Here is a 25,167-nt window from a genome sequence, read left to right on the forward strand (position 1 = left end):
CTACGACGAGGACGCACAGCTCACGGTGTCGTTCCTCTTGGGGCTGAAGACGTGCAATGGCAGAATCGGAGCCACGGGAATGTGTCTCGGAGGTCATCTTACTTACCGCTGTGCACTGGATCCCCGAGTGACTGCGGCGCTGTGTTTCTTCGCCACGGACATCCACAGTTCCACGTTGGGTGAAGGAAAGAAGGATGACAGCTTGAAGAGAGCGGGTGATATCAAAGGAGAACTGGTCATGGTCTTTGGCAAGAGTGACCCTCACGTTCCGGCGGAGGGTCGAGACCTGATCCGCAAGACTCTTCACGAGGCGGGTGTCGAGTTTTCCTTCTACGAAGTCTTCGCCGCTCAACATGCCTTTGTCCGTGATGAGTTGAGCAAAGGACGTTACGATCCCGCCGTCACCAAGGTCTGTTTCGAGATGCTCATGGAGCTCTTCAACAGGAGACTAAAAACCGACCTCGGCGCACCAAGCGGAGAAAAGCTGGTGGTGGAAGACGTGTGCTAAGCCTTGGATGGTCCTGTCTTGGTAACTCCGGAGCACATAGTCATACATTGGAAGCTCAATAACAAGAACTCCATAGAAAAGCACAATCACAACTTTGCCTCTCCTTTGTTCAATTCCTGTGCTTTCTTTTGGTCCCCCGACTCCCCTGTCGTCTTGTATCCAAACAGATATGCAGCCACCTTCCTGATTTGCACCTCTTCACTTCCCTCTGTAATCCTATACCTCCTGAAGTGTCTCCAAATATGTTCAAAGGGATAGTGTCTCGAATACCCCACTCCACCGTGAACCTGGATTGCTCGATCGGCAGCCTCTGTCGCTAATCGATTGGCATAGTAATTGCACATCCCGATTTTATGACCCAGTTGTTTCTCGATCGCGACCCAAGGGGCCTTCCCACTAGCCTTACATGCTGCCGTCACTTGGTCCATTTCCACGGCGGTTCGGAGGATCAGCAGCCGCAACATCTCAGCCTGAGTAGACAATTCCACCAGTGGCCATTGAATAGCTTGATGCGACGATAATGGTTTTCCAAACACTTTGCGTTCATTGGCATACTCAACACTCCTGTCGATGCAATATCTTGCTGCGCCACAACTTGAGCTTGCCTGACGTATCCGATTCTCATGCGTAAAGGTCTGTGCAATGGCCAAGCCATTATCAACGGGGCCCAAGATGGCAGAGGCTGGAACTTTGACATCCTCCAGCAAAACTGTCGCGTGGTCTGTCGGCATATTGAGCGTCCATTCATACGAAGCCACTGTCACACCAGGCGTGTCTCTGGGCACTATGAAAGCAGTGATTCCTTTTGGCGACCCAGCTTTGCCCGATGTTCTCGCAAAAATAAGGCAGTGTGTGGCATTGTGCATGCCCGTTTGCCACTTCTTGTTGCCATTAATTGTGTACCCAGCTTCGCCCGACGGTAATGTAATCGGTGTGGCCGTGGTGTCCATGTGCGTCGCGTCGGAACCATGATGGATTTCGGTGAGTCCAAAAGTCGCTCTAAACTCGCCGCGGACGCTCGCTGGTATGAACTTCTGCTGTTGCTCCGGCGTGCCGTAATGATGGAGCATAATGACGATCGGGTTGTTTCCTACGACGCTGTGCTCATTCTGCAGGTCGTTGGCCAGACTGACCCCTCCACCATATACAGGATGGGATGCCAGATGGTACCTGATGGCACTCATGTACAGGTTTTGGGAAGTACTTCCAGCTCCACCATATTCCTTCGGGAAGGCAAAGCGGTAGAACCCTGCGTCGTCTGACAACTTGCGGGCCTCGTGGAGAAGATGCTCCCAGTCATCAGTAGGGAGTCCTCCATTGTCCCATTGTGTACGTGAAGCTTCACGCCGATGATCGAAGAAACGGTTGTTGTTTCCGGCATGCTGTAAGGGCAGGATTTTGCTGTTTATGAACTCGTCCAGGCGGGAGAGATAGGACTGGACATCAGGTGGGAGTTCGAAATTCATGATTGCTCACTTCACGATCCACGGGGCATTGAGAAGGGAATGGCCATACTAGGAGCTTGGACTCAACATATACCATTGTTCTAACCTCGGAACGTCGCCTTGACGAGCGCTCGTCAGAGTCAGAGAGAGTGAAAAGTGCGGAGAAGATTCAGATTGAAATCCCTCGGCTCAATTCAACGCAGCTTCAGTTGGGGTACTTCACCGTATAGTTAGTTCTCGGGTGGATCAAATTAACCGGATAGGCCGCTCACTTGTCAGCAGCAGTAACTCATCAGTCTTACTCCTTTTTAATATTCATCACTACAGGGACTTCTTTACTTTTCTCAGTCCATTCACCTACATCATTCCATACCTTGGCACTCAGAAGAAAGCTATCGGATTGCATCGCATACGTAGCCAATCTACATGGCTCACCAACGCACTTGTTGGTTCAGCTGACTCCTTAAAATTGCATGGGGGCAAAAAATCCAGAAGAGAGCGCAGAATGGATTGGAGAAGAGCGAGAGGCCAAGACAACCCAAGTACTCCGTACTTGGGCCCTGTATAGGAATTGTGGTCTCGTGTTTGTCTGTATACGAGTTTTAGCCAGGTAGGACAAAGTCTCGGCGTATTCAACATGGGTCAGACACTCTTCAGGTAGGCACCTGTGGTACCCCTCCCTCAGCTGGTGGTTTTATCAGCAAGAGCTGCGTAATAGATGAGGCTTTGAGCCACGACGAACGACATACCTTGGAGCTTGGAAGGCTTCTTCCATTCAAAGGTAAGGACGAATCATGCATGATCTAGTCACCGCAGTGACCATCCGACTCTGCCAAAACAATTCTCTCAATTCGACAGGGGTTTCTTTTCATTCCCATTTCCGATCAGCCGTGGGTCTCATTGGCGATTGCCTTGTCAAACATACCCTGGAACATTGGATGGCCTTCTCGTATCCTTCGCTGAGTGTGCTCTTGGCTGGGGGCGAGTATTCCTTGTCCACTACAGCTATATGGACAAGCCAAGCGTCCATCTCCTCCGAAGGAGACTGCCATGTGTCTATGCTCAGCCGCGATGCCATGGGTCGAGAACGCCTCCCTCACCTCTCTATCTGTCTGTGTGTGCGTCCAAAGAAGAACCTGGTCCCTCAGCCATGGACTGTTCGTCTGTAGATTAAGGCTGCGGCTGGCACCTCTCACATCCCCGAGGCTTTTCCACTTCGCCCGCTCTCATCAAGGCAGGAAGAATGCTTCGTCCCCAGTATTATCCAGGTTGGTTTTCTTTGGTGTTTTTCATTCTGACTTCTCCCTTCTCTTCCGAAGCGTATACATAAATTCTGCTACAAGATGACATCTATAACCTGCCAGAACGATGCTGATCCTTTATTCCTGCCCATAACATACAATAATCTCAGCTCGGACGGGTTGGGCGCATCTGCATGGGGGATCGCACTGGACGTCGGCACACCGAACCAGACATTTTCGTTGTATCCTTCTATCCTGGAAATCACCGTGCTCGCAAACACCCGCCACTGCACCTCAAAGGATGACCTTGCCTGTGTCGCCACTAATGGTAGACTGTATGACCCCAGGTTGTCAAGCACCTCGGTCAATCAAGACTTGACCACATGGAACGGCACGAGCGCTGGCATGGATTCCTCCATCTTTATTTTCTATGACGATGTTGTCGACGTTCCACAACTCAACGACACTACGATCTGGGGATATCCATTTGTGACCGATGATGGAAGTCTATGGGGTTCGTACGCGGCCTTTCCGTTTTGATCCACGTGGTTGATGCTTAACTGTTGTATATTTTATAGGTGTAAGCAGCCTTGGAATAGGGCCCAACTCGAGCTTCCTGCAAGCTGCGGTCGACGTCGGTGCGGCACCATCGATGTCCTGGGGCTTGTGCGTCGGAAGTCGTTCCATCGACGAACCTCAGGACGGGCTCCTCATGGTCGGAGCGTACGACGATGCCCGCGTGGCCGGCGACTTCTTCACCGACACAAGCACTCCCGACTGCCCCGTGTGCCTACAAATCCAGGACCTGTCGTGGGTCACCGACGCCGGCACCGTTCCTCTGACCAACGCATCGACCAGCAATTTCCAAGTGTCGCCGAACCCGATAAGCAGCTCGATCGAAATCCCACAGGAGTCGTTTGCAGCGTTCGGCGCCGCGACGAACGGCACGTACGACCCTACCCTGGAGACGTACACTTACCCTCCGTCGAACCCGCCCGCGGGGAACCTGAGCTTCACGATCAAAGGCGGCTACAAGACCTCCATCCCGGCGGACGAGCTCTTTCGGTTCCCCCGCCAGTACGACGGCGACGGAGAGCTGGTCATCGCCAACGACACCTACCAGCGGGCATTCGTCTACTCGTACACGAACCAGGACACGAGTGCCGCGCACTATGCCTACACCTGGGGTCTTCCGTTCCTGACGATGAATTCCCTCGTCCTCGACGTCGAGCGGCAGCAGTTCCGCCTGTCCGAGGCCATCCGTCAAAACTTTGGCAGCGAAGGGGGCGTCTTCCCTCGCAAACTGTACTCTGGTTCGTCGGCCGTCGGCACCGACGAGGACAAGAGTGGACGAGGAAATGGTGCACCCGTCGGCGCGATCGTGGGAGGTGTCGTCGGAGGCGTCGCCGGTCTCACCGCCATCGTCGTGCTGGTGTTTTATCTGTGGCGTCGTCTTCGTCGTCGCAGTCTCAAAAATGTCACCCGACAGGTCCAGACGACGACCGGTGGTGCAGCTCCAGCAGCAGGCTACCACGATCCTCATCTGTCCATGTGTCCTTCTCACCCGTCCCAAGGCTCCGCGGCAGCATCCTATCCCCCTGTTTCCGGGTACCATTTGCCAGCAGGCGGCCACACTCCTTCTTCGTTCGGACATGGTCAACAACAACAACAACCTACCTACCACTATACAGAAACCGCGAGGACGGCGGCCATCATCCAGGAATTACCTTCTTCCTCCGAGAAACCCAACGGCTCCTCCGGACGAAAAGTTGGTGGTTTTCGTTCACAACGTGCCCGGAGTAGTAGTGATATCGGAGGATCTGTGAGTACTTTTTGAGAATCTCTCTTTGTCTTCCTCCCACTTCTTCTTTTCGCCAGTTGCTAATTAACAAATTTTGGTTAGAAAATGTCAACATCTACAGCTGTGGCGTCCCCTGTCGACGTAGCAAACAATTGTCCATGAAGAGAGTAAGAAGACGAAGAGGAAGAGAAGTCGTGAGAAAGCCGAACAAGTAAAGTACAGCACCTAAATGTTTTTTGGGATGGCTTTTGGTTGTGGCTGTGGTTGTGGTGCGAACTTGTCATGTCCCGCGGGCATAGATGTGGATGACTGTGGAATGAGGTTGACTTGATTCTTCACGTGTCAGGCGGCTACTTTATAATCCATCATGATGTTCTCTTTTTTTTTGGATTGTAATGTCCTCGCTGTATCTGATGGTGGCTTGGGTTAATGTCTAGAATACTTTACTTTAAAATGTTTCCCTCCCTAGAAGTATCATCAAGTCGTCGTGCTCTCCAATATGGTTAATCTGTACCCAAGTATCTTCAATCCATGTTTTCTTCCACATACATAGTATACTAACTATTATGCAAGACTTTTACTGTTGTATATACCTGTGTTATATGTGTTGTGTGTATTTTGTGTATTTTATATATATCATGTATATTATGGAGCAGGTATTATACTCCGAAGTATGTGGGAAAAAGAAAATCAACAATCCTTTGACCAAAATTGCTGCGCCATTCTAGGCAACGTGTCGAAACTACTAAAGTTTCCATCCGCACTCACCCAGTCACTCGTGTTGCCGGTGAGGTACTTGCCGGCCGCGGGGGTGAAGAAACTCGTCCCGTACACGTCGACCAGCGTGTCGTCGCCGATGCCATCGACCGAGACGTTGGCCTGGACATAGTGAGGCGTCTCTGCCGAGCCCTGGTCGATGTGGACGACGTTGTCGCCGTCGGACCCAAAGTCGTCGTGGGTGACGTACCCTTCGGTCTTGACGATCGTGGTTCCGTTGGCGGTCGCAGGCTCACCCCGCTTCTTGTAGACCTTGTCGGTCTGCATGTTCGCCAACAAGTTCTTGGCCACGGACCACGGGGCCGTCATTCGCAACCAATAATTCTGGTAAGGGTTCGTCTGGTAGGCGTTGTCGATCGTAAAAGGTCCCTTGAGGAGGTCGTAGCGGAACCCTCCGGTGTTGGTGAGGACGATGCGGCTCATGTTGGTGCGCTTCGGGTCCACGACCACCTTGGGGAACACGACCGTGGTCAGGTAGTTGAACAGCGACTGGTTGGACGTGATCGGGTAGCGGGACAGGTAGTAACTGTCCGGGACGCAGCCGAGTTTGGTGGTCAGGCTGGGTAGACTGTCGATGTCGCTGGTGATCTTTTCGGTGATGTTGGTTCCGAGGCTGGTATTGAACGTCGCCTCGGTCGTGCCGGTGTGGTGTTCGAACGAGAAGCGGTTAAAGTCGAGGTACTGGCGAGTGTAGGACAAGTCGGATTGATTGTTCGGTGTGACGCCGGGGATCGCGCTGGGTTTGGCTGTGATCTTGGTGGCGTTGTTGCCCTGAGGTGACTTCGCCCTCGTGACAGATGACGGTAGGCCGTCGATGCTAAGCCAACCGACCGTCTCACAGTAGCGGCCTGAGGCTATTCCCACGGCATTGGCGTCGAAGATGACCGAGTCACGGACATGGCGGTGGCCCCCGAAGATGGAGATGGGGATCGTGGGATGATGTTCGCGGATTGCCGAGTAAATCAAGTTCCATTCGGTTGAGCCGCGGAGAGTTATATGTCCTGCCACGAGAAACATGTCAATGTCGGTGCGCTTGACTTGCTCTTGGAACCAGGACTGTTTGACTGCGGTGCCGACAGGCGTCACGACGGTGGCGTTGCTGTTTCCAGTGAAGTTGAAAATGAAGGCGAAAGACATGATGCGGATTCCCTGTTTGGTTTCCCAGTACGCGTAACGCTGTGAGAAGGGCTTGAGCACACCCGTATCGTTGAATTCGACATTCGAAGTAAGATAACGTCCACCCCAGTGCGGCGCGAAATTGTGGTACGTGTCATTTGCGATGGGAGTGGTGTAGAGTTCGTGATTGCCAATTGACAAAAGGTCGTACGGCAACCTTTGGAAGATGGGAACAGTCAGTTTCCCGTTCGGCTTCGTGATATCTCCAAACCCGGTCCCGTCGTGCAAGTCGCCGGAATCGATGAGAAGCAGGTCAACTCCAAGGCGGTCAGCTTTGGCCTTCATCTTCTGAACAAAGTCGGCAAAGTCCCCATAGTCGGCACTGTAGTTCTCATCCAGCAAATGACCCGCCAGCCAGCCGTGAGTATCGGTGGTATGGAGAAAGTTGATCTGACCCCAGTGCAAGTCTTTGATCTGCTGCGCGGGCGTCTTCAGTGCCGTTGGTTGGATTCGTTTTGACAGGTCATGTCTTCTCATCATACTATGATCGACATAGCCTCCAAGCACAGGGGACGTCCAGTCATGGTCTTCACAGCCTGCAATCGGGCGTAACAACGAGGTGAGCAGTAACAACGAGTTAAGCAACATCATGGCAGAGGAAGGCTGTCAAATAACTCCCGTCACCCAACTGAAGGTCAGTCAAAATCGTCCAATTCAATGACTGAGACGTCTTTTGTTCCTTTACCTGGACTCGAACAAGTGACGAGGTGCTAAGAGCAGGGGAAGCTTCTTCATAAGCTGACCATCTTGGGATGGATGGCAAATATGACGGCGGAGTTGAACGACGTTGGATCGGTATTGCAACCATGTGCTAGAGGGAGAGTAGCTTCGAATGAGGTTGCAGATAAGCGGCAGAGCGGCCCAGTGAGAGCAAGGCATCTTCCAACTCCTCGGTCAGTCAACCTACCGTTGGATATTGAATCGATGAATGAAGATCACAATGCTACCGAAAGATTGAATCAAGTGGGATACGACTAGTGAACCTTTTGCATATGGCGCCTGGGCGTAGGAAGGTCCGGGCGTATTAGGCGCATCGATGACGCTGTGAGAAGCCCACCAAGTGCCTACAATGGGCAGCTTCACAGGCACGAGGCATGATCAATTGGAGGTCGAGGTATAACGAGGCTGCCCTTAACCTCCCAAGAGGCGCCCGTTAACCCCATGGCCAAGATCAGTCTGGAGTAACCTATTTATACTGTATTTAGGTATGTTTACCTAGGGTGACATCAACACGCTACTCCGAAGGTAGAGGCGGGACACTTCTACCCAGACCAAAGAATGCCATAAACAAAATCATTCCTACCCAAGTTCCTATGTATGTTTCATTTACCATTTCTATCATAGCATATTCATCATAGATCCTGCCCGTCCAATCGCAACAGATCCTGTACTAACACATGACTGGATTAATGGCGTATAATCCCTGGACAGTCAAGTCAGTTTCATTTGCTTCTGCCATCATACAATGACTCACCTGATTGTATGTTGTAAGCTGGGCAATTCTAGCTTGAATCGCCTCATCGTCCTCCAGCAACTTGTCAATCGCCTTGACGTCGTCGATGGCCCAGAAGTCAGTGAACGCGTCCACGACGGCCTTGGTCTTTTTCTTCAGAATGTCGTCGTCGATTGCTGCAAAGCAAAGTCGGAAATACTGCCAGCCTTTCTTTTCAGCAATTTCTTCCGTGGGGCAGAAGAGTGACCCAGGGCTGAGTAAGACCAGATAGTCGTCCGTCGTCATGAAAACCCACAAAGCTTGCGCGAGTCGCTGGCTTTCGACTTTACTGTACAGTGGGTGTGTCTCATAATGTGCCCGCATCCAGAGAAACATCCCAGCCATGGGATAGGAAAAGTCATACATCTGGGTTTTGTGCAACACCTGGTACTCGAAATCATCTTCCGACGCAGTGGAGGGTCGTCTGGAGTCATGAATAACATATTTTCCCTCTTCGAGAAGGTTACTCATGACCTGCATTCGACGTTCGTAGTTGCCTCGAAGACCTTCCAGCCATCGTACCCAGCCATCGGCCCCCCAACCACTGCCATCTCCCCTGCCACCCTTTCCAGGGTCGCCCTTGGAAGAAGGACCCATGATCAGTTCGGCAATCAGGCTTTGAACAAATCCAGAAGGCTGCTGGGTGCTCGTCTCAGTGATGCGTTGCAACCGCTCACACACGGCAGGCTGAGCAGTAATCCAGCCCAGGCGACAACCGGGTGCTACGGTCTTGCTGAAAGTATCCAGTCTTACGACTCTGCCGTCCACGTCAATTGACAAGTACGAAGGCACGAGACTGTCCAGGAATGGAAAGCCGCTCGATTTGCCACCCGATGAGGTATTGTAGTTGTGTGCTGACGTTGCAGGATAGTTCTCCGAGACAGCCTGGCCGCGAGCTTTGATCGAGAGTTCGTTGGCAGAGGGGTACTGTAGGTACCAGTATGGGTCATCTTCAACAATGATAATGTCATATTTCTGACATAACCCGTAAATCTCCTTCCGTCTCTTGACAGAAAGAAGACCTGAAGTTGGATTTTGGCCCATAGTGACGGTGTACATCAAATGAGGTCGCTTTCCCTTGTTCTTGTCCCAATGTTCCATGACTTCTTCTAGTCCACCTTTGCCATACGCTAGCATGCCCTCGTCATCAATGGCCACGGGGACGACATTGAGACCACGAGGTTTAGCAGTCTGAATGGCATTCATATAAGCGAATTCCTCGCACAAAACACCTTCTCTTTCTCGAATCCAATCTCTTTCCTCGTCCCAAATGTTACTAAAGCACTCAATGGTTTTGGCGAAACCATCTGTCGATCCGCAGGTCAATATCACCTCGACTCCTCCTTTATAAGGCACGTTGGGGTGTAAGTTGTTCTGTGCAAAAGACCTGATGAAGGCATACAACGGAGGGTAACCTTGCGCAGTGCCATATTGTAAAGCGGTGGTGAGATCAATTTTCCGTAGAACGTTGGGCTCAGCGGAATCGTGTGGAACAAGGACCCGAGAGGCGGTCGGAGTGTCTGAGAGACTTGTCTTTGCCAAATCGGCTGTGGGAGGATCAACGGGCTTATTGGGAGTTGGCTTGAACCGATCTGGTGTCGCTGTGGCGGCCTCCAAAGTGTCGTAGGGGAAATACCCAGGATTGGGCAGGCCTAAAGAGATATCAGCTGGCTATATCAACAAGTATCGAAGTCAAACTACCTCCAGCGAGGTTGCCCATCCCAGGTATGAACATGTATTGGTAAAACTTCTTGACGAGACTGGCATTACGATTCTTTGTCACCCTGGAGTAGTGATACGACAGGTCTTTTGGCGCTGGTTTCTCCATAGCGACGGGCATGGCTGCGGCAGTAAGTCGACTGATAGGATATCAACGACCTTGGGTGTTTGATGGCAGAACAACAGAGGTGAAGTAAAGACTGAAGACGAAGGGCGCATGATGACTATTGCATAAATCCATTGCCGGCGATAAGAGATGCGATAACGGCACCGACAGCTTGTAGCCCTTGACCAACCATACGGTGACGGTGGATGACGGTACTCTATGATCCCCGCGCTTTCAATAGTCGCTGATTAATTAATTGTGTTGTTGATTTCTCTCCTTCTGTACTCAGTACTGGGAGAGCCTTCTTCGTCTTACCTCGTTTATATCCAAAGGCCATACGGCGTACTTGCTGACGGCAAAGCTTGTGGCAAGGCGGTGTTGGCCCTTTGGATCTGACTTCAGGATTGACATTTGATGGCTTCGGACAATGCTCTTTTTTATTCGACACTACGGACAACCAAGTGTAAGTCCGAATGGTATGAGGCTGTTGACCTCGTTAGAAAAACCACCGTGCTGCAGCCTCTGCTTTTGCATGATTGGTGAACCGCAGGTTTCTACCGAAGACAAGGCTCAGCAAGGCTTGTGTGGTATCATTGATCTACTTACCCTGGTCAACCCTGGATCCGCCTCACCGTTTGGGGAGAGCGCAAGATTTTCCCGTGGACTATCAGCCATTCACGCTCACCGCGCTGGCATGGTCTGCTGCAAAAGACAGCTCAGGGAAATGCAGGGTGTGCCGCACGCACGTTGAGGCCTCCCTTGCATCGTGGCAACCCGAGTCATGAAATCATGGAATTCGAGACCGTCATTTCGACTGGACACTGACTTTCGGGCGTTTACGATACGACGAGTTTACTTTGGGTCAGTCATGCTTCTGGCAAGATCTCCGCTCACCTTTAAGTGCCCTTAGAGATTGTCCACGGGTTGGGGCTAGAGCATCTCCAGGATCCGACGCGACGCGGAAGACGCATACTGAGGCGAAACCATAAACAAAAGCATTCAATGGTGGAGCTGGTATTGGCACAGACGTACTCTGCTTCCACCACCCATGCTAGGTGTCTGACTGGAGCCTGGATTTTCTTAGCCAGTTATGCGGCCAAGTTGCGAGGGAACCACTAGACGCAGCCCGACAAGCTTCCCACGACATCAGTGATACATCACGAGCATGCCGCAAAGCATAAGTCTCTGGATACGAATTGTGGGAACTCATTGACTTAGCGGATCCGCCATAAGAGGACATTAGAAGAATATTGGTGACGACTAGACAGAAACTAAAGGTAGGTCAATCAATCGTGTCCCTTCAGAGGCCAGCGGTACCCTTCGTTTGCAAGTCGACATGTGATGAACGCTCCAGAGCTTACATCTTGTAGAAAGTGATAAAGAGAACATAGTGGCTCTGTAAAATACTTTCACTCTCCAGTTACACCCAACCAGTGGCCGATATGTCTTCTCCTCAGGACCGAGATGTGCCGATGGAAGACCAAGGTCAAGGTCAAGGTCAAGGTCAAGGTCAAGATCCACATCAACTATTTCTCGATGCTGACCATGACTCTGCTATTGGAGAGGTAATCGACCCGATTTGTGACATATGATGGAAGCTCAAACATCCCGCTTAGGAAGAACGTGACATACTGTCCACATCGTCGTTGAGGTCGAGTGTATACCAGTTTCGACGAGAGAATGGTCGGACCTACAACCGTTACGGCGACAGAGGTAAGAGTCCCTGGGATCTGGACCACGCGGGCGCTGACCATGCCGCCGACTATGTGCTCCCAAATGACGCGGTAAGACCTGCCCCCATGGCCTGATACGACCTGGGGCTGTCACTCATCTAGTCACGATAGCAAGAACTAGATCGTCTTAGTGAGTTACAACTGATTGGTTCTGCCGGGTGGTCGACTGATCCCACTCAGAGCATCAGCACTGCTTGCTGATGGAGACATTTGGACCCGGACTGACGGCCTGTGGGGTTGAAAACAACCGCGACGTGCAACGAGTACTGGACGTCGGCACAGGGACAGGATGCTGGGCACTCGAGTTCGGTAAGCTCCCTTCTCTCGACTAGAGCGGGTTGATAAGACAACTTCACTAATGTTGCCGCCCCCAGCGGACAATCACCCGGAGGCCACGGTGAGTTCCTTCTTGACTGACGATCTCGGAGAGAGCTTCATGGTGGCAGGTGACGGGCGTCGACATAAGTCTTGTGCAGCCGACATCGAACCCGCCTAATTTGTCGTTCGAATTATGGGATGTCGAGAAACAATGGGAGTACGATTACAAATTCGACCTTATCTTCAGCCGCATGATGACTGGAGCCATATCTCAATGGCGGAAGTTTGTGCGGCAAAGTTTTGAGTCTGACTCCTCCCCGTCCTTCCTTCTGACTTTTTAGAATCCCTGGCTTACATCTGGCACCAGCAACCTGAACCCGGGCGGGTATGATGCATCACGCCCACCTTCGTTCAAATTTGCTCAACTGAAGCATGTGCAGATACCTCGAAGTCCAAGACATCTCGTTCCATCTTCGCTCATTAGGTGGAAACCTTCCCGAAGACTCCGCACTTGCTCAATGGACACGCTATATGCTAGAGGCTAGCATCAGGCTGGGAGCGCCTCTGGACAGCATCGATTGTGTTCGAGACATCATGATCGATACAGGTTTTGAGGACGTCCAGCAGAAATCATATGTCTGGCCGATGAACCCCTGGTCCAGAATCCCGCACTACGAAAGACTTGGTAAGAGCTTCATGAGTTAGTACTCGTTAGAAACTGTCTTCTCAATCTCCGGACAGGATCATGGATAGTTCAAGACTTCACCACCTCGTTGACCGGGATCAGCGTGGCGCTGTTCACCCGGGGTCTCGGCTGGACTCCCACCGAGTTGGAAGTCTTTCTTGTGGGTGTCAGGGAAGATATGCACGACGAGTCGACCCGCGCCTGGTGGCCCCTGTACGTGCCCTGCATATCATTTGACTATTGAGTATTTCATCGATGGAGGAGTAACGGTAGTACAGGTATGCAATTCATGGCAGGAAGCCAGCACAGATTTCGTGATTGACTTGAGGCGGGGGCAAGCCAGGGGGAGGAGGAATCAGTTCCAAGGGTGTCTCGTCCTCGATGATGAGTGGATCTTCAGACCCCGGATGAAATGAATCTTTCTCAGACTGGGACTACGGGCAACAAGAAGTCCCTTCCATCGGCTGGTAGTAAGGCTGTTTCGAGCTTTAAGGCGAGTCTTGAGAAGGCCACGAGCAAGGTGGCTGCAGTAGTGAATAAAATGATGCCAGCTACAATGAGCACAGCTTCACTTGAAGGCGGGGCCCCACGCTGCCGTTGAACGAGTCAATGTAGCCACCGCGGATCGGATGATCCTTTCAACGGAGTAGCATTGCCCATTGCGCTTCAACAAATTGTGATAGGATTCTCCTCTTGTCGACCTCCCCTGCTTTGTCTCGTTTCTCATCTGCAGGTGACATTGCTGGTCACTTCGCCTATCTAGATTCAGGGTCTACGGGACTTGTCGGTGAAAAGATGTGCATGCAACCCTTGCTCATGGGCAAATCGCCCCCAGATTTCTACAGCTCTCCCATCAACAAGTCACCCACTTTTACTGACCATCGTCTGGACCAACTAAAGAAATGATTCGGTCAGCAACATATGGTTGTTGCTATTGGTCTACACCCTGACCCGGTACTTCTTTGGTTGGTATCGCTTGAGACACATCCCGGGTCCTTTCTGGGCCGGTGTGACCAAGTTCTGGCAGCTGAAGCACAACTGGAACGGCACGCCTGTACCTCGAATCCGCCGAGGCGTGCTTCAAATATGGCACGTTATCTTTGACACGTTGTTACCCGCTGCAGGTACTGATCTAGAACTTAACAGGGCCACTAATCCGGGTCGGCCCTGACGATGGATGTCGTCGGTGAGATTGCCTTTGGTAAGGCATTTGGCTTTCTTGAGGACGATGAGGACAAGTTCTCCTACATAAGTACGACGGAGAGCACCATTCCACTGATCATCCTCACGGGCGCATTCCCTTGGCTGGCCAAGATTGCTCAGTCACCACTGATGACAGCCTTTATGCCGAAAGACACGGATACTTATGGTTTGGGCAAGATCATGGGGCAAGTCCAACAATACACAGATTCACATCCAGAGGATATCATCCGCAGCTAATCCTGTTTGTTGCGTAGGGTGGCCAAGCAAGTTGTCCGGAAGAGATCCAAGCCCGATGCGGCAGACCACATGGATATGTTGGGATCTTTCATCAGGCATGGGCTGTCACAAAAAGATGCAGAGTCAGAAACGATGATTTAGATGTAAGGTGGAGCTGCTGCCAATTCTTTTTCTTATGCCGCAACTAATGCTCACGGTTGAGCTTAACAAGGCATTTGTGCAGGTGAGTACACAGTAAAGTCCCAAGCGGTGGTGGTGTGGTGTCGGTGATGGTATGTTTGAGAAGTCTGTAAACTAAATGATTCTTTGTTGTAGCTCCTTCGGAACTTCGAGGTGAGCATCGTGGGTCTAGAGAGACCATGGAGTTCTTTCAAGGCTGGGGTCTTTATGTTCATGATATGTGGATAAGGGTTACGAAGAGGGAACCCAAGCTGTGAGATTTCCGTACGAGTGAAGTTGAGCCTTTGGAGATGGAATGGGTCAAAAGGATCTTCCGCCTCCTACGCAATCACAGCATGTTGCTCCATATAATGGATACAATATTACAATATTCTCGGTAACTATCGATAAGAAGAAGCAAGCGTCGTCGTCGTCGTCTCTCGTTGATGCTAGAGAACGAGGGAAATCAGCGTCCGCTCTCTCAACTTCATGTGATATATGGCGAATAGAATCATCAATCTGCAATTTGACAAGTCCGAATATTATGAATTAATATCGATAACGTCTATACAATCCATCGGCTCGTCACACCATCTGTTGGTCGGCGGCTTTTTACCCATGTTGAGGGGCCAAGCGATTCCGACGAGGCCGAAACGCCAGTCAAAGTACCGAAGTATGAGACACAAGGCACGTAAGCCTGCGCATCGAAAGCATTCAATCTTCTTCTTCATCTTCTTCTTCTCACATACAACTTTCCATTCATTATTTTGAATCATCGTTAGAGAGCGTTTCATTCATCTCCTCGTATCCATCCATCCATCCACTCATTTCGCCTCCTCCCCCTCCGCGGCTATGTCTTAGTTTGCGCATATCTACTACCTTTTTCACATCAGAACTATCAATACACGTCTCAGAAACCTCGCACAATGGTGGCCGCCGAGTACCGCGACGACGATGAAGAGAATCGAGCTGCAGATATACCTGTCTTGACCGACGACGACGACGACGACGGGTTAAATGATGACGCTGTAAGCGGTCGAGATCTTCACATCCGGACAGCCTCGGAATCCTCCACGACTGCGACTGCGCAGCTACCGCTACCCATATGGCTAAGAGAGTCGGCCGCAAGCTTCAGATATAAATGGGTACCCTTGCCGATCCGGAAAGCCTCGAGGGCGGTGGTGACTTGGGTAAAAGGTCCCGTACCCCCGAGGGTGTTGGAAATCAACCCGATATTTCCCAAGGTACAAGAAGCGCCTTTGAGGTTGTTGGATAGATATGCCCCCAAGAGAAAACAACGTCTCATCCTGCTGGTCGGGTTGTACGCCTGTTGGTTTTTGACTTGGTCATTGATGCTCAAACATCATTCGACTTCGGGTTTCATCAAGGGTTACGGACGGCCTCGCAATCTATGGTGCGGTGCCAGCTTCTGGAACGAAGGCAACGGATGCGGCCTCAACGGAAATCAATGTCGACCCTTTTCGTCGGCGCACATGACCTTTCGGTGTCCAGCCAACTGCAAAGGTACTCACATGCTGGAGGAACACATGGTCGGAAATCAGTCTCTCAGGTATCAAACGCTCGTGGTGGGAGGGCCCGACCCTTTCCGGCCAGACTCGAACTCGGTATATCGAGGAGACAGTTTCATCTGTCAGGCAGCCATCCACGCGGGCATCACCACCGACGCCAACGGAGGTTGTGGTGTGGCCACGCTGGTCGGGTCACACACGAATTTCCACTCGACAAAATCCAACGGGATCGAAAGTGTGTCTTTCCCGGGGACGTTTCCACGAGCGTTCACTTTCCAACGATTGTCGCCCGAGCAGGCCAAATGTCCCACGGACTCAAGGTGGCCACTGTTCGCCGTCACGGCCGTCGCTCTGGTCTTCTTGTCCGTCTTCACATCTTCCCCCGCCGTCTTCTTCTTCAGCACTTTTGTCATCATGTTCTTGCACGTCGGACTGGTCTCGGACCCCCCCAACACGGCCAACATCTACGAAGGGATCAGTAAACTTTTGGAACGATTCCTCCCTGCGGCTTTCATCTCGTTCATCCTCTACCGAATCGCCGCCGTGCCTCTCCTCCGCGGACTCACGGCGCAGATTGAAAAGACGGTCCTGTACTTGGGGTTTTGTTTCATTGGGGCTCTGAACAACTATACATTTGCCCCGTTGATCCCCATCGAGCGTTTGACGCCGCACGACCTGGCCCAACCTGGTGCGCCGTTCGCCCTGGCGATCATCATCATCGTCATCCTCGTCATCGTCGTCACCCAGATCCATTTCATCCGCATTTCCGGCAATATGCCAAAATACCTCGCCATCTACGCCACCATGGGTCTGGCACTGATTATCCTTTTGGTCCTACCGGGGGAGAGGCTGCGAATTCACCACTACATCCTGGCGTTGTTGTTCATGCCCGGCACGGGGTTCCAGACCCGACCGGGACTCGCCTACCAGGGTTTGTTGCTGGGACTGTTCATCAATGGCATCGCCCGTTGGGGGTTTTCGAGTATAATTCAGACTCCCGCGGCGTTGGGAGAGTCCGGCTCCGGTGGCCACGGTGGAGGATCCTGGTGGGGAGCACACTCCCCCAACGTCACGGCCATCGTAGGACCGGCTGCCGACAACATCACCTTTGATTGGGGTCCCCTTCCGAAAGACACTGGAGTAGACGGAGTGAGCATCCTGATCAACGACGTCGAGCGGTGGCGAGGCTACACGGACGAGGAACTTTACTGGGACCAAGAACAAGTCACCATCGATCGACAACGCCGCAAGAGGAATGGTAAAGATGACAATGACAATGACGACGACAACGATAACGGCAACGATGACGGTGACGAAAACCCAGAGGTTGAATTCTTCAGATTCGCCTGGATGAAGGGTAGTGATACAGGAACGTACTCCAAGGTCGGGGTTTGGGACGAGCAAGGGCTATGGCATGGTTGGTCGACGACCAAGTGATGAGGATGATGGCGATGGCCTCGGACCGATGTCTCACATCACCCCACTTTCAAGTGTTTTGCTCAAAGAGATTTCAGAAATACCAAGATTTACTATATACTGTACGGTAAATAGAGCAATCTATTACATTGGATACCTTGGGTAAGGGAGGTTGCTTACGGAGGACCTCGAACACATTTATGTATTTAAATACTTGGATACCTGGGTAGTTTTAACAAGTGACGTGAAACCCGGTTTCTTCTACTCCTAGATCATTGCAGGTATTTGATTTATTCTGATGCCAATCTATCAGATCTACAGATCATTAAAGTTGATCATCACACAAGTCAATGCCTTCTCAATGCCTTCTCAATGCTTCTCAATGCAACACACAAGGTGGAAATGGATCAAGCGCTGGTGACAGCATCAGATCGGAATCGAATTCGAACTCATATTTCCAACTCCAGGATGATTGAGAATCGAAAATGGTCAAGATTCGAAAAGAAGAAGAAATCACAGCTTGGCCTTTGCCTTTCCACCACCCTGTTTCTCCATCTCCAACCCTTCATCGTATAATTGATCTAAGACGTCCCTGAATTTCTTGGCCGCCACGGGTCTCTTCAACTTGAGCGTCGGCGTGAGTAACTCGTTGTCGACCGTGAACGGCTCCACGTACAACTTGATGTTTTTCACGCGTTCGTAACCCGCAAATTTCTTCTTGCGACCGGCCCTGTCGAGATCCTTCAACACGGCGGCCTTGACCTTGGGTTCCTCGCAGGCGGCCTGGATCGCCGCCATGTCCGTGGGCCCGATTTCCTTCCCGAGCACCTTCGACGCAAAGAGCGAAAAGGTGTCGGGTTGCACCCCGAAAATGGCCACGAGGAACGTCTGGACGCTGTCTCCGTGCACAAACGCCTGGGCAAGGTACGAGCAACTCGACAGGTAAACGCCCTCGATGCGCTCGGGGGAGATGTACTCGCCCTGGGCGAGCTTGAGGACGTTCTTGCGGCGGTCGATGATGCGGAACCGGCCGAGCTCGTCAACGCTGCAGATGTCGCCCGTCTTGAACCAGCCGTCTTCGGTAAACGACTTGGCCGTCTCGTCGGGGTTCTTGAAGTACCCCGTGAACACGCTCGAACCGCGCAAGAGCAACTCACCGCGCGGGTACGGCTTGTCCTCCACCGTGTAGTCCATGTCGGGGACCGAGAGGAGACAGGCTTCGTTGCACGGCGTCACGGCGCCGCAGTTGCCCACGCTAAAGTCGTCGACTGGCTGTGTCAAGGCGATCGCATACGTCTCGGTGAGACCGTAACCTTGGAAGACGCGTGCGGAGAAGACAACACGCAGGAACTGCTGTAGAGAAGGATCCAACGGTGCACTTCCGGAAACCATGGTCCTTGCACGCTCGAGTCCGAAGGCGGACGCGACCTTCTTCCCCCATATACGATCGTAGACCGGGTGCGAGTATGTAGGGTTTGGCGTGGTGCTGGGGTTTGCGTTCGCAAGCTTCGTACGCACAATGTACCTCGACAAACTGCCTTTTACGCCAGGCTGTTCTACGGTGTTCGCCTTGATGGCGCCGCCGAAACGGTTGAACAGTCTGGGCACCGAGGCAAAGGTGGTCGGTCTGATGGCTTTGAGGTCCTCGACGAGTTCGAGAGGGTTACCGTGGAAGTAACCTATCCGCCCTGCCGACCAGAGTGCCGTGTGTTCAAGGAGACGTCCGTAGATATGGGCGAGTGGTAGGTACGAGAGTGTGCTAGATTTATTGTCTGCGGCGGAGCTAACGAGAGAAGATGAGGTCGCCGCAACGGCCATGGCGTGGGTGAGCACGACGCCCTTGGGAGGTCCTGTGGTGCCGGAGGTGTAGTTTATCGTGATCGGGTCAGCCGGTCGAGGTGGGTTGACGGGTCGATCGAGCGACGCACCCAGCTTCTCAACGGTGTCGAGAGAGTATATCTTCAACCCTACATCCGCGGCAAACTTGTCCAGGAGGGCTTGCTTGGAGAGTTCCGGCTTCTCACTGCCCGATTCCAGAGGGTCGATGACCACCAGCATCTTCAAGTTTGACAGTCTAGGCTTGAGCTTCAACAACGTCGGGACGTGGGACAGTGAACACACCACGCAGGCCAGGTCGGCATGTCGGATGATGTACTCTGATGTATCTGGGCCGAGGGTGTCGTACAGCGAGACCGAGAAGAGCGATTGAGACATGCATGCGAGATCCGTCAGTTGCCATTCCGGTCTGTTCTGACACCATAGACCGATCCCGTACTGCGTCCCTGTGATTCCTTCTCTTGCGTGTATCTCGACGAGGCCAACGCCAAAGTCCTTGCGACGTTTCGCTACCGTCTCGTAGTCCATCCATTCGTAGGCGCCGTAGGCATTTTTGGAAGAGTCCCACGGCCGCCACCCAAGACAAGGGGAGTGAGGATATCGCTGAGCAGAGTGTTCAAACATGTCATGCCCGGTGAGGACGGAGTTATCGAGGGTCTGGAGAGTGCCATCGGGGCACTTGCAATGCCGATAAACAGAGGTTCGTCCATCGACTTTGGAGTTTGGGACAGTCAGAGAATAGGGCTGGCCTTTGGGTGGTGGTATGCGATACTCGGCGGCCTTTTGGAGGTGGGCAGGCGTTGATGAGAGGAAAGACGGCATGATGACGATGGACTCTAAGTAGGAAAGAAGCCCGTTGAGAAAGTGGTGAGGTGGAAGTGTTTTTGTCCGGGTATCAATGCAGGGATGAGGTCAGCGGGCGAGGATCAGCAGCCCGGTGGACAAGTAATCAAGGGACAAGTCGGGGAGAAGACAAGATCAGTTGTCACGAAAGGGAGAAGAAAGAAGATGACATCCAAAGAGGTGAGATTGTACCGACCATTTGAACACGGTGACACCAAAAATGGCAGAGATGAAAGGGAAGATGAAGTTGACTGGCAAACAATCGGTTAAAGCAATCATCATGATTGCGGTCACGCAGTCGGCGATATTGCCATCCTGGAGTCAGTGCCAAATGCCAATGTCATGATTGATCCACGACTTGTTGCTGGAGCTGCAAACTTGGAGCCTCGGCATCACATTGAGTGGCACGAGCTCGCAACAAGACGAAGCTCTTCAGGCAGATCAGATTCGGGGCGTCCGGAGCACCGTTCCTGAAGAGGATATATCTCCCTTTCTAGGGCCGGAGGGGTGTGTCCGAGTATATGGGGCTGAATAACGATATAACCCTGCTGTACTCCGTATAGCAAGGGTTGTTTTATCACTGACCATGGAACTATTACACGATATCTGAGTTCTGAGGACGACTTCGTGTTGTAGATCTGGGAGGGTGTTTTATGCAGGGTTTGGCCGGATCATGTGAAAATTCCGGAGATACAGCGGACACATGTGAGAATTCTACATTCATTCTCGAACAACGAGGATATTCTGTAACTACCGATTGGCTGCCCCGAAATTCATCCCCCTGCACCACCTATACAGTAGGTACATGTGCAACTACTTAGCCATGATGATGTAAATACTTGTGCCCGTCCTGCCTGTCCCTATTTCTAAATCGGCGAGGGAAGAGTTTATCATCAAAGATTTGGTCCTATTCAGATCCCAACGATTATCAGACGCTGTCTCTCTTACGGACTTTGTGAAATCTCATGGATAGAAAAAGCAATGGAATCAGGTTGCCCCACTGAGTTTAGCATCCGTACTTGGTTTGGACCCTTGTGTCGCATTGTCCGTACTGGCTGCGGCATCAGGCTGCGCTGCGCTACTGGCGGCGAAACTCTGCTCAAAGTCGTGAATGATATCGTCGATATGTTCAATGCCGACCGAGATTCTGATCATGTCTTCGGTTACGCCAGAGTCCAGTCTCTCTTGTTCGCTGAGTTGCTCGTGGGTAGTGGACCACGGATGAATGGCAAGGGTCTTCGCGTCACCGACACTGCAACACGTTAGCTGGTGAGACATATATTTCAACGCCCTTGACTTACTTGGCTAGGTTGGAAATCATCTTGAATCCATCCACCACTTGCGAGCCTGCAGCGGATCCGCCCTTGATGCCGACTGACATGACACCTCCAAATCCTCTGGGGAGGTATTTCTTGGCCAATGCATGGTGAGGGTGACTCTCGAGACCAGGATAGGAGACCCAGGCCACATTAGGATGCTTCTCGAGCCATCTGGCCAGTTTCAGCGCATTCTCAGCGTGGCGTTCGCACCGCAGACTCAGGGTTTCCACGCCCAGAATAAATTGTTGTGCGTTGAATGGTGACATGCAAGAACCAAGATCTCTCAAGATTTCGACTCGGATGCGGATAATAAAGGCTAAAGGGCCGAATGTGTCTACGAACTTCAGTCCATGGTAACCAGGCGCAGGGTCGTTGAATTGAGGGAATCTCTTCGCATTGGCTTTCCAGTCGAACTTGCCCGAGTCCACAATCATACCGCCAATGGAAGTGCCGTGGCCTCCGATCCACTTGGTGGTGCTGTGCACAACGATGTCTGCCCCGTGTTTGATGGGCTGACAGAAATAGCCGCCGGCACCAAAAGTGTTGTCAACGACCAGAGGAACACCCTTGGCCTTGCAGACTTTGGAGATGGCCTCGAAGTCGGGCACGTTATATCTAGGATTGCCAATGGTTTCCACATAAACCGCCTTTGTCTTGTCATCGATGGCATTCTCAAAGTCCTCGGGCTTCTCAGACTTCAAGAACTTGGTCTCGATACCCAGACGAGGGAGCATGACCTTGAACTGATTGTAGGTACCTCCATACAAGTTCGAGGTGGAGACAATGTTGTCTCCTGCATGCGCCAATGCGATGATGGTCATGAACTGCGCCGACTGACCGGAGGAAGCAGCTACGGCAGCAACGCCACCTTCAAGCGCAGCGATTCTCTTCTCCAGGACATCAAGAGTAGGGTTCATGATTCTGGTATAGATGTTTCCAAACTCTTTCAAGCCAAACAGGCGGGCGCCATGAGCAGAGTCGTTGAAGGTATAGGAGGTGGTTGCGTAGATGGGTACGGCGCGAGATTTGGTAGCTGGGTCTGGCTCCTGGCCGGCATGGATCTGGAGGGTCTCGAATCTCGAGACATGGTCGTCGGCCGACATGGTGACAAGATTTGGGCGATCTTTGTAATGTGGTAGTAGTCTTAACAGTGAGCTGTGCAATCTCAGTCGCACAAGCGGCTGCAGACAAGATCAAGGAGATATAGTCAGGATTTGTCAGAACGGCGAACAAGAGTAGGGCACGAATAGTCTCTTCCGAGCAAAATTTTATCACCGTATGAGTAGTGGAAAGCTGGGAGCTACTTGACCTTTGAAGGAAGAATAGATGCGACTGGTGTCAACGTCTTCCCCGCACTCGATGAAGAGGTGCCCGAATTGCGTGATCAGAGCCAATTCCACGCCGGCGCTCCCAGTCAGTAAACGGGGCCCAAGTCGCTAGGACCAATGCGAAGGTGATCAGACATGTTGGTTGCTCGTATCCTATTGAACACATGGACACTTCGAGTGTGAATACGAGCTGGTGGTATTCGAGTGACACAATGTAGAGGATGTCGATGAAGAACACGATAGGCGTGTTTAGGTCACTTCAAATTGCAGGCACTAAATAGCCGAGAACGTGTATTTGCGACAGATCTGACAGGACACATGCCGCGTGGCATGACCAGACAGACATGGGATATTATCCGTATTCGACCAAGCTGACTGCATCAAGCTGAAGCAATACTATCTATATCTTTTTTCATCTCTTGAAGTTTGTTGTGATCCTGGAGATCCCCTGATTCAATCTCTCCTCAAAAGCGGGTGGATGTGGTACCGAGTACCAGCCAGCGTTCGGGGTGCATGGGATTCCGTCTCAGGGGTCCATGAAACGCCAGATTGGGCAACCAAACTGGAGAAAGGCGGACATCAGCGGACAGAAGAGCCTCCGGTGCTGAAGGATGAGGCCTTCATTTTTTCCAGTTAGCTTCGTTCTCCTGTTGACACTCATTCTGCGACAACCACGCCGCCAAAGGAAGAGCGTTCCATTCGTTCTTTTCTTCTGTCGAGCGAGCCCGCCCCTGCACGATATCATCACCTAGCCATGGGTATACAGAAGGACAACAGCTCCTTCGGGTGGCTAATGCCCGGCCGGGGTAAAAAGCCAGTCTTACTCAAGTATCGCTCAAATAAGACTTTCATCCTGTTTGCAATGTGCTGGTCGGTCTTTACTGTAAGCATGATTGTACCTGTACCTGTATGTCGTACTGATCCCTGAATAGGATGTCTTTTTGTACGGGGTGATTGTTCCCGTCATACCATTCGCTCTACGGGACCGTCTTCATGTGTCAGCTGAGGATACCCAGCACTGGGTTTCAGTCCTGCTGGCCGTTTATGCTGCAGCCCTGCTATTCTTTTCGCCAATATTTGGTTACCTTGCAGATTGGGCCGACTCACGTAAGACATCATTGCTTGCCGGACTCTTCATCTTGGCTGGCTCAACCCTCATGCTATGCTTGGGGAAGACAATCCCAGTCTTGGTGGTTGGACGGATGTTGCAAGGTGCTTCAGCGTCCGTGGTCTGGGTCGTTGCCCTTGCCTTGCTAGCTGATACTGTCAGCGAGGAGGAGTCGGGGCAGGCCATGGGTTATGTGGGAATGGCCACATCTTTGGGCGTCTTGGTTGCGCCTCTCATCGGTGGAGTTGTCTACGAACGGTCAGGATACTATGCCGTGTTCGGAGTAACATTTGCTGTCATTGGGGTTGACATACTGTTCCGTCTCGCCTTGGTCGAGAAGAGACATGCTGCTAGATGGCTAGAAGCAGAAACACCCTCGGCGTCAGCAGCACTCTCTCATAACGACGTCGAGCTTCAGAATCGCCACGAACCAGAGATCGATGCCAGAAAGGAGGCGGGGAGCAGCACCACTGCCCCTTCTGCTGTCGCATCCCCCAAACGAAAATTACCACCAATACTTGTTCTCCTCAAGTCACGTCGCATCCTGGTAGCGTTCTGGGGCAGCATGGTGGTGTCGATGACAATGACTGCTATCGACTCGACCCTCCCTCTGTTCGTACATCAAATCTTCGGCTGGGATTCACTCGGAGCCGGACTTGTCTTTCTCGCTCTGATTGCTCCGACTTTTGTCGGGCCTCTCATAGGTTATTGGACAGACAAATATGGCCCTCGCTGGTTTGCAGCGTCAGGGCTGCTCTTCTGCGTACCTTTTTGGGTGTTGCTGAGGCTCATCGACCATGACAACACCAACCAAATAGTTCTTCTCTGCGCACTGCTCGTCCTTCTAGGCGCTGCGACCACTCTTGTAATGATATCCTTGATGGCAGAGTTTAGCAAGGTCTGCGATGCGAAGGTGCGGCAAGATCCCGATTTATTCGCAGGAAAATCGGCCTATGCGCAGAGTTATTCAATCTTCAACGTGGCCTGGGCAGCAGGCAGTTTACTTGGACCTTTGATTGCAGGTGCAATAAAATCATCATCCGGCTGGAAAACAATGACCTGGACCATGGCTCTTTGGTGTGCGGTTGGAGTTTTGCCCACGATCATTTGGTCGGGCGGAAGGATCAAAAAAGGGAAGAGACCAAGCAACAGCGGTGGCATCCTAAGCGAAGAAAGCACATAGAAAAG

The 25,167-nt window shown here is 51.9% G+C and overlaps 10 protein-coding genes across 10 annotated transcripts; 5 read left to right on the forward strand and 5 right to left on the reverse strand.

Moving 5' to 3' along the window:
- The first annotated feature begins 2 nt into the window (after positions 1 to 2).
- Positions 3 to 608, forward strand: PV06_06296 (uncharacterized protein). Its single transcript, XM_016407395.1, has one exon. It carries the CDS (start codon positions 80 to 82, stop codon positions 506 to 508), a length of 429 nt encoding a protein of 142 aa, XP_016262999.1. The 5' UTR covers positions 3 to 79; the 3' UTR covers positions 509 to 608.
- On the reverse strand, positions 255 to 2,093 carry PV06_06297 (uncharacterized protein). The gene has a single exon (XM_016407396.1). The coding sequence runs from the start codon at positions 1,972 to 1,974 to the stop codon at positions 595 to 597; it is 1,380 nt and encodes a 459-aa protein (XP_016263000.1). The 5' UTR covers positions 1,975 to 2,093; the 3' UTR covers positions 255 to 594.
- Positions 2,094 to 5,685: 3,592 nt separating this feature from the next.
- PV06_06298 (uncharacterized protein) lies at positions 5,686 to 7,536 on the reverse strand (the record flags this gene model as incomplete). The annotated part of the gene is made up of 1 exon (XM_016407397.1): positions 5,686 to 7,536. The coding sequence occupies one exon, from the start codon at positions 7,534 to 7,536 to the stop codon at positions 5,686 to 5,688; it is 1,851 nt and encodes a 616-aa protein (XP_016263001.1).
- Positions 7,537 to 8,122: 586 nt separating this feature from the next.
- Positions 8,123 to 10,406, reverse strand: PV06_06299 (uncharacterized protein). The gene is made up of 3 exons (XM_016407398.1): positions 10,142 to 10,406; positions 8,423 to 10,092; positions 8,123 to 8,371 (listed from the first exon to the last, which is right to left on the reverse strand). The coding sequence occupies exons 1-3, from the start codon at positions 10,278 to 10,280 to the stop codon at positions 8,339 to 8,341; spliced, it is 1,842 nt and encodes a 613-aa protein (XP_016263002.1). The 5' UTR covers positions 10,281 to 10,406; the 3' UTR covers positions 8,123 to 8,338.
- Positions 10,407 to 11,707: 1,301 nt separating this feature from the next.
- Positions 11,708 to 13,245, forward strand: PV06_06300 (uncharacterized protein; the record flags this gene model as incomplete). Its single annotated transcript, XM_016407399.1, has 8 exons — positions 11,708 to 11,830; positions 11,882 to 12,049; positions 12,187 to 12,307; positions 12,373 to 12,395; positions 12,445 to 12,620; positions 12,684 to 12,701; positions 12,757 to 13,001; positions 13,058 to 13,245. 8 exons carry the CDS (start codon positions 11,708 to 11,710, stop codon positions 13,243 to 13,245), a joined length of 1,062 nt encoding a protein of 353 aa, XP_016263003.1.
- A 929-nt stretch (positions 13,246 to 14,174) lies between these two features.
- Positions 14,175 to 14,441, forward strand: PV06_06301 (uncharacterized protein; the record flags this gene model as incomplete). Its single annotated transcript, XM_016407400.1, has 1 exon — positions 14,175 to 14,441. One exon carries the CDS (start codon positions 14,175 to 14,177, stop codon positions 14,439 to 14,441), a length of 267 nt encoding a protein of 88 aa, XP_016263004.1.
- Positions 14,442 to 15,288: 847 nt separating this feature from the next.
- Positions 15,289 to 17,800, forward strand: PV06_06302 (uncharacterized protein). The gene has a single exon (XM_016407401.1). It carries the CDS (start codon positions 15,527 to 15,529, stop codon positions 17,564 to 17,566), a length of 2,040 nt encoding a protein of 679 aa, XP_016263005.1. The 5' UTR covers positions 15,289 to 15,526; the 3' UTR covers positions 17,567 to 17,800.
- Positions 17,768 to 20,652, reverse strand: PV06_06303 (uncharacterized protein). The gene has a single exon (XM_016407402.1). It carries the CDS (start codon positions 20,201 to 20,203, stop codon positions 18,059 to 18,061), a length of 2,145 nt encoding a protein of 714 aa, XP_016263006.1. The 5' UTR covers positions 20,204 to 20,652; the 3' UTR covers positions 17,768 to 18,058.
- A 274-nt stretch (positions 20,653 to 20,926) lies between these two features.
- PV06_06304 (O-acetylhomoserine (thiol)-lyase) lies at positions 20,927 to 23,090 on the reverse strand. Its single transcript, XM_016407403.1, has 2 exons — positions 21,526 to 23,090; positions 20,927 to 21,476 (listed from the first exon to the last, which is right to left on the reverse strand). Exons 1-2 carry the CDS (start codon positions 22,644 to 22,646, stop codon positions 21,212 to 21,214), a joined length of 1,386 nt encoding a protein of 461 aa, XP_016263007.1. The 5' UTR covers positions 22,647 to 23,090; the 3' UTR covers positions 20,927 to 21,211.
- A 535-nt stretch (positions 23,091 to 23,625) lies between these two features.
- On the forward strand, positions 23,626 to 25,162 carry PV06_06305 (uncharacterized protein; the record flags this gene model as incomplete). The annotated part of the gene is made up of 2 exons (XM_016407404.1): positions 23,626 to 23,754; positions 23,804 to 25,162. 2 exons carry the CDS (start codon positions 23,626 to 23,628, stop codon positions 25,160 to 25,162), a joined length of 1,488 nt encoding a protein of 495 aa, XP_016263008.1.
- Positions 25,163 to 25,167: the final 5 nt, after the last annotated feature.

Source organism: Exophiala oligosperma (genome assembly GCF_000835515.1).
Source record: "Exophiala oligosperma strain CBS 72588 unplaced genomic scaffold supercont1.5, whole genome shotgun sequence".
NCBI lineage: Eukaryota > Fungi > Ascomycota > Eurotiomycetes > Chaetothyriales > Herpotrichiellaceae > Exophiala > Exophiala oligosperma.

What these genes read in the sequence shown, in the direction of transcription:
- PV06_06296 (XM_016407395.1), top strand. Translation starts at nt 80, where the DNA reads ATGTGTCTCGGAGGTCATCTTACTTACCGCTGTGCACTGGATCCCCGA.
- PV06_06297 (XM_016407396.1), bottom strand. Translation starts at nt 1,974, where the DNA reads ATGAATTTCGAACTCCCACCTGATGTCCAGTCCTATCTCTCCCGCCTG.
- PV06_06299 (XM_016407398.1), bottom strand. Translation starts at nt 10,280, where the DNA reads ATGCCCGTCGCTATGGAGAAACCAGCGCCAAAAGACCTGTCGTATCAC. An exon ending in GATGGGCAACCTCGCTGGAG is followed by an intron (nt 10,093 to 10,141) that starts GTAGTTTGACTT and finishes ATATCTCTTTAG; the next exon opens with GCCTGCCCAATCCTGGGTAT. An exon ending in AGCTTACAACATACAATCAG is followed by an intron (nt 8,372 to 8,422) that starts GTGAGTCATTGT and finishes TTGACTGTCCAG; the next exon opens with GGATTATACGCCATTAATCC.
- PV06_06302 (XM_016407401.1), top strand. Translation starts at nt 15,527, where the DNA reads ATGGTGGCCGCCGAGTACCGCGACGACGATGAAGAGAATCGAGCTGCA.
- PV06_06303 (XM_016407402.1), bottom strand. Translation starts at nt 20,203, where the DNA reads ATGCCGTCTTTCCTCTCATCAACGCCTGCCCACCTCCAAAAGGCCGCC.
- PV06_06304 (XM_016407403.1), bottom strand. Translation starts at nt 22,646, where the DNA reads ATGTCGGCCGACGACCATGTCTCGAGATTCGAGACCCTCCAGATCCAT. An exon ending in ATGATTTCCAACCTAGCCAA is followed by an intron (nt 21,477 to 21,525) that starts GTAAGTCAAGGG and finishes AACGTGTTGCAG; the next exon opens with TGTCGGTGACGCGAAGACCC.